Source organism: Delphinapterus leucas, chromosome 3 (genome assembly GCF_059928025.1).
Source record: "Delphinapterus leucas isolate spDelLeu-1000000601 "Yukka" chromosome 3, BTC_Dleu_Yukka2, whole genome shotgun sequence".
Taxonomy (NCBI): domain Eukaryota; kingdom Metazoa; phylum Chordata; class Mammalia; order Artiodactyla; family Monodontidae; genus Delphinapterus; species Delphinapterus leucas.
The window spans coordinates 107038991-107046326 of NC_143131.1; the positions used below are offsets into that span (position 1 = coordinate 107038991).

The following is a 7336-nucleotide window of genomic DNA, read 5'->3' on the forward strand; positions in this document are numbered from 1 at the left end:
TACTAGTCAGCCAGCTTACGGCTAGGGAGTCATTAACACAGGCTCACAAGGTTCTGTACCCAGTTCTCCACTGTTTCCATTGAACTTCACAGACCTAGCAATCTTTATGTTGTAAATGTACACAGTTAATGGTCCTCGTTTTTCTTCTATTTCCCATTTGGATTAGGTAGTGTTTTCATAAAGAACTTCCTGAAAATGCATACCTGCCTCAGCTGTGTTGAGAACAGACAAAGACAAGGGCTCTGGCTTCATTTGGGCTGGAGGGAAAATGGACATAGAATGGGATTTTAGTAAGCCAGTGGGGATGGCAGGGACCAAAGAGAGAGGGGTCCTCAATAGGATATGAAAAGACAAGAGGGAACATGGTAGGTACTGCCTAGACATCTATTCTTCTATCACTACATGGCTTTCTTTTGGCCCAGCCCTTGGAGAAAGTTTAGAGATTCCTTCTTTTCTCTGAAAAATATGATGGTGAGCCTAGAAATAAAGTTGCCCGTTGGCGTTGACTCTTTCTCCTTCCCCTTCTTTCTTCTGCAGCTTCTTCAAGGTGCAGCCACCATGATCTCAGCAGGCTGATGATGGAAGAGAAGGAAACTGGGAGACCCTGTGCTCCAGCTTCCCTGGACGATGGATGGAGGACAGCCTATCCCTTCACCCCTAGTGCCCCTTGGGAACGTGTCATCAGATTCTAGCATGTCTCTGGAGCAGAAAACCACATTTGTTTTTGTGATTTTGTTGTTTATTTTCTTGGGCATCCTCATAGTCAGGTGCTTCCGGATTCTTCTGGACCCTTATCGGAGCATGCCAACCTCGACCTGGGCTGATGGACTTGAAGGCCTGGAGAAAGGGCAGTTTGACCATGCCCTTGCTTAACAGGACAGGAGCAGGAACCCATCCTGAGGAGGAGAAATGCTTCATGTCTTGGCGCAGGATTCTCTTCAGTCAACGTTCTCAGCAACTCAAATTTTATCCGTATGTGGTTCTAGAACCACAATTCATTTATTCGGTGAGCTTTTGAGGATATTGGAAATGGAGGTTTATATTCCTAACCCAAAATAGGAAGGTTTAAATTTCAATATTTACTCAATGAATGAATGTTGAATGTGTGTGATGGTGCAACTGAGAACATCTATAGTGACTTTGCCTAAAATGAAGCCCTACCGGACCTGACCAGAGAAAAAGACTAGAAATGATCTGATCTGAATCTGATGGCAGGGCCAAAAGAGGCTTCCTTGTTCTAATCATGTCTCCCAGTTTGTTTTATTTTCATGGGAATCTGGGTCCTGGGCAGAGAATGAGGAAGAAGTTGCTGAGTGGACCCAAAGCAGGTACTTGTTTTCTCCTAAAGCAAAGAGCACTGAAAGGCAACAGGAATGCTTAGAAGAGGTGGTTGATCCTTGGAAAATATGGGTGAGGATGATATCATTTTACTTTTCAAATAAAACTGAATTCAAAGGCTTACGGAGGTTGAAAAACTATTTACCAGGCCAAGTACATTCTGGGTATTCATATTAATAACATGCGTAGAGGTAACTATACATAACCTGAATTTACTTTCTTTGCACAACTGGTTGAAATAATAGGTTGCAAGTACTGCTTCAACTTTTTTTTAAATAAAAAGTTAATTGTTTAGAGGAGAAGACTTTTACAGTCTTAAGAGGAATGTGTGTTTATGACTGAATAGAAACCAAATAAAACTTTTCAAGAAACAGAAGCGTCTCCTCTCTTATTTCAGCGCTCGGGAGGCAGAGAGTGGCATCGAATACTGAGGGCTAACTGTTCTGAGAAAGAGAGCAAAGACCACAAAATGTCATGTAATTCATCCCTCTCTCATTTCAGGAAGGGCTCCCACAAATTTTTCTGACACATAAGACCTATTCTAGGCACTGTTTAAGTCCCCCCAAAAGAGAGATATGAAAACCTCTTATTCCAACTTCTGTACTGATAGGAAAAGCTTGCATCTAAACTCCTTAGGTTGTATTTATAGTCTATGTCTTCTAATTCTCTCCTCAGCTAGCCACCATTTTTTACATTAAAAAAAGTTAAAAAAAACCCAACTGTGCCTAAAAAGACAGCCCTTAGTAAACCAGCTCCCTTGTATCTCTCTCTCTCTCTCTCTTTTTTTTTTTTAACATTTTGATGTTCCTTCTGCCCAGATTTCCCCCCTCCCCATGTTCCCTCTTGATTTTTTTTTCATTAAAAAAATAACAGCTTTATTAAAATATAATTCACATACCATAAAATTTAGCCTTTTAAAGTATACAATTCATTGGCTTTTAGTATATTCACAGAATTTTGTGTGACCATCATCACAATATAATTCCAGAATTCTATACTCACCAGCAGTCACTTCCCATCCCTCTTTCTCTCAGACCCAATAATTTCTAATCCACTAATTTCTAATCTATGGATTTGCCAATTCTGGACGTTTCGTACTATTGGAATCAAAGAGTACATGGCCTTTTGTGTCTGGCTTCTTTCACTTAGCATGTTTTTAAAGCAGGTTCATCCATGTTGTAAAATGATCAGTACTTCATTTCTCTGTATGGCCAAATAATGTCCCATTGTTTGGTTATACTACATTTTGTTTATTCATCATCGATCATGGTAATCCGTTGGCCAGTCTAAAGAATGCTGCTATGAACATATCTGTACACAATTTTGTATGGATATGTGTTTTCAATTCTCTTGAGTAAATTCCTATGAGTGGATTTGCTAGGCCATATGTTAATTCTATGTTTAACTTTTTGAAGAACTGTGAGATTGTTTCCCAAAGCAGCTGCATTATTTTACATTCCCACTGGCAATGTATATACGTTTTGATTCTTTTCTTAACTCTTCCCAACTACTCAGATTTCTTCTTCAGCTATAGAATTTATAACTGAACACGTCACTTCAAGAATGAGCCAGGTTAAAAAGTGAACCACCTCATAGTTTCTTCACGCTACAAGTTAATTGATGCCTTCAAAGATCCTTTGCTTCTAGATCTAAAACAAAACACTGATGCTGATCTCTGATCATCCTGTGCTCTATTAAGTCACGTGAGTATTTTTTCTGTCTTACTATTACATCTGTCTTTAACCCACTAATTATAAAGTTATCTTTTTTCTTCAAGTGTACCATGTCGTGTAACCTTATTTAATTTTTTTCCTATTTTTATGGGGAGTCTATTCAAACCCATTCAGGTATTTATTGAGCACCTGCTTTGAGCCTGGCATTTCTAGCACTGGAGAGATAGGAAAAGTGCAGGGCTAGTTCTTGCTCTTGAGTAACTTTCTACCTCATTGAAGAGCTGAGAAATGCAAGAAGACATGTGTCTGAATCATTGTTCAAATGACTGTGGCAACCTATGGTTCCTACACCATCAGCATCATCTGGGAGCTTAACAAAGATATACGCCCCCACACACACTAATTTTAGTATAAAAGGTGTAATATGATCACAGTAAAAATGTAGAAACAATATGGAAAAATATAAAGTAAATAGCAAGAGTCAACATTCTGCCTCCTTAGTTCATTAGAATAGATCGCCTCAGTTTCTCTTCCCTAGAGATTGATTCTGTAGAGGTGGATCAGTGAACAAGTGCTTCAGGAGATAGAATATGGGAGAGACAGATGTGGGCCCAGATAGTCAAGGAAATGTCCCAGGAAATAATGGCTCAGGTGAGGATGGTACATGTTTAAGTGCTTGGTATAAAGCTTTATGCAATGTAAGTTATTATTCTGAAATAAATTCTATCTTGACCTAAGAGGATGGACATGTTTTAGATACGTGCAACAGAAGAGAGGAGGGAAAGCCACAGAAGAGGAGAAGGAGGTGTGGCTGTGGGGCTTTTAGGCAGGAGGGCAGCCTGGCTGAGAAGACAGCCAGAGGGGTAGCTGGAACTCACATAGGCAGGATGAAGGTGGAGCTGAACATCCAAAGGTCCTAAAAGTCAAAATGAAAGTGATTTCTTTCTCAAGAATCCCTGTAGGTTCTTGAGAAAGAAAATGACACGAGGAGTGGTGGTCAAGGCCGGTTTCAGTACCCTCCCTCGGGTCCACGCTAGGATCTGCTTCTATAACGGGAACAGACTGAAATAGCCCTCCACGAGGCTTTTGAGAATAGACTGCCAGTAAGTGCCACAGGGCCTCCCAAAGCCTGCTCTTCTTTCTTTCCTCCCTTTATCCCCCTCTCTATTTTTGTTTTCCCTTCTCAGATTACTGCTCCTTCTTCAGCCACCCCCTCGCTGGGTCCCCCGTTCTCCACCCTCCATCGTCCAGAGCAAGAGACCAGAACAGGTGATAAAATGCTTTGGGCTGTTCAGGGTAAATTGATCCCTCCTGTGAGAAGTGCTAACTCTGTTTTAATTACTCAAAAGGTCACAGAAGCCCTCTCTTTCCTGGCTACAGGAGTTACAGTGCAGCATTTTGCCTACCTTACAGGATATTTATAATGAGTGCAGCTGCCCTCTATCATGTATATCTGCATCCCAGGATGACAAAAATTAGTTTCCCAAGGTCACTGTAGAATAGAGCTGACTTCTGATTCAGAAAAGTGTGGCAAACTCATTCTCAGTCTGGGCTCTGACTGGTTTGTTCTCCCAAGAGACCCCAAGTTCTAGATCAACATTTCCCCCTCCAAGAGACATCTTTATTAAAGCATCTTAAATACTGTAAAGTAAGTCGAATATGGGGTTTGAAGGAGATTAACTTGACTCCTGCTGTTAAACTAATGAACATTCCAAGTGAGATCATTCTTTTACTATATTTAAGGGTTAAAGCTGAAACAAAATAAGCAACAGCTTTTAGAGGCAGAAATTAGAGCACATACTTATGTATGCAGGAAAAAAATATGTATTCAAGTTCGTTTTTTATTGAATTCATTTCATAGTGTTTTTTAAAAATTGTTTAATTTTACTTATTTTTTATATGGCAAATTCTTAATAGTTATCAATTTTATACATATTAATGTATATATGTCAATCCCAATCTCCCAATTTATCACACCACCACCCCCCTCCGCCACTTTCCCCCCTTGGTGTCCATACGTTTGTTCTCTATATCTGTGTCTCTATTTCTGCCCTGCAAACCAGTTCGTCTGTACCATTTTTCTAGGTTCCACATATATGTGTTAATATACAATATTTGTTTTTCTCTTTCTGACTTAATTCACTCTGTATGACAGTCTCTAGATCCATCCATGTCTCTACAAATGACCCAATTTCATTCATTTTTATGGCGGAGTAATATTCCTTTGTATATATGTACCACATCTTCTTTATCCATTCATCTGTCAATGGGTATTTGGGTTGCTTCCGTGACCTGGCTATTTAAATAGTGATGCAATGAACAGTAGGGTGCATGTGTCTTTTTGAATTATGGTTTTCTCAGGGCATATGCCCAGTAGTGGGATTGCTGGGTCATATGGTAGTTCTATTTTTAGTTTTTAAAGGAACCTCCATACTGTTCTCCATAATGACTGTGTTGATTTACATTCCCACCAACAGTGCAAGAGGGTTCCCTTTTCTCCACACCCTCTCCAACATTTACTGTTTGTAGAGTTTTTGATATTGGCCATTCTGACTGGTGTGAGGTGATACCTCATTGTAGTTTTGATTTGCATTTCTCTAATAATTAGTGATGTTGAGCAGCTTTTCACGTGCTTCTTGGCCATCTGTATGTCTTCTTAGGAGAAATGTCTATTTAGGTCTTCTGCCCATTTTTTGATTGGGCTGTTTGATTTTTAATATTGAGCTGCGTGAGCTGTTTTGCATAATCTCCATAATCTGCATAATCTCCAATATTTTGGAGATTAATCTTTTGCCCATTGATTCATTTGCAAATATTTTCTCCTGTTCTGAGAGTTGTCTTTTTGTCTAGTTTGTTGTTTCCTTTGCTTTGCAAAAGGTTTTAAGTTTCATTAGGTCCCATTTGTTTATTTTTGTTTTTATTTCCATTACGCTAGGAGGTGGATCAAAAAAGATCTTGCTGTGATTTATGTCAGAGTATTCTTCCTATGTTTTCCTCTCAGAGTTTTATAGTGTCCGGTCTTACATTTAGGTCTCTAATCCATTTTGAGTTTATTTTTATGTATGGTGTTAGGGAGTGTTCTAATTTCATTCTTTTACATGTAGCTGTCCAGTTTTCCCAGCACCACTTATTGAAGAGACTGTATTTTCTCCATTGTTTATCCTTGTCTCCTTTGTCATAGATTAGTTGACCATAGGTATGTGGGTTTATCTCTGGGCTTTCTATCCTGTTCCATTGATCTATATTTCTGTTTTTGTGCCAGTACCATATTATCTTGATTACTGTAGCTTTGTAGTATAGTCTGAAGTAAGGGAGTCTGATTCCTCCAGCTCTGTTTTTTTCCCTCAAGACTGCTTTGGCTATTCAGGGTCTTTTGTGTCTCTATACAACTTTTAAGAATTTTTGTTCTAGTTCTGTAAAAAATGCCATTGGTAATTTGATAGGGATTGCATTGAATCTGTAGATTGCGTTGGGTAGTAGAGTCATTTTCACAATGTTGATTCTTCCAATCCGAGAACACGGTATATCTCTCCATCTGTTGGTATCATCTTTAATATCTTTCATCACTGTCTTATAGTTTTCTGCATACAGGTCTTTTGTCTCCCTAGGTAGGTTTATTCCTAGGTATTTTATTCTTTTTGCTGCAGTGGTAAATGGGAGTGCTTCCTTAATTTCTCTTTCACATTTTTCATCATTAGTGTATAGGAATGTAAGAGATTTCTGTGCATTAATTTTGTATATTGCAACTTTACCAAATGCATTGTTAGCTCTAGTAGTTTTCTGGTGGCATCTTTAGGATTCTCTATGTATAGTATCATGTCATCTGCAAACAGTGACAGTTTTACTTCTTCTTTTCCAATTTGCATTACTTTTATTTCTTTTTCTTCTCTGATTACTACGGCTAGGACTTCCAAAGCTATGTTGAATAATAATGGTGAGAGTGGACATCCTTGTCTTGTTCCTGATCTTAGAGGAAATGCTTTCAGTTCTTCACCATTGAGAATGATGTTTGCTGGGGGTTTGTTGTATATGGCCTTTATTATGTTGAGGTAGGTTCCCTTTATGCCCACTTTCTGGAGGATTTTTTATCATAAATGGGTGTTGAATTCTGTCAAAAGCCTTTTCTGCATCTATCGAGATGATCATATGGTTTTTCTTCTTCAATTTGTTAATATCATGTATCACATTGATTTGCGTATATTGAAGAATTCTTGCATCCCTGGGATAAATTCCACTTCCTCATTGTGTGTGATCCTTTCAATGTGTTGTTGGATTCTGTTTGCTAGTATTTTGTTGAGGATTTTTGCATCTATATTCATCAATGA

At 38.8% G+C, this 7336-nt stretch overlaps 1 protein-coding gene across 1 annotated transcript; it reads left to right on the top strand.

Annotated features, from left to right (window-relative positions):
• Nucleotides 1-262: 262 nt before the first annotated feature.
• CTXN3 (cortexin 3) lies at nucleotides 263-2365 on the top strand. The gene has a single exon (XM_022589003.3). It carries the CDS (start codon nucleotides 628-630, stop codon nucleotides 871-873), a length of 246 nt encoding a protein of 81 aa, XP_022444711.1. The 5' UTR covers nucleotides 263-627; the 3' UTR covers nucleotides 874-2365.
• Nucleotides 2366-7336: the final 4971 nt, after the last annotated feature.

What these genes read in the sequence shown, in the direction of transcription:
- CTXN3 (XM_022589003.3), top strand. Translation starts at nt 628, where the DNA reads ATGGATGGAGGACAGCCTATCCCTTCACCCCTAGTGCCCCTTGGGAAC.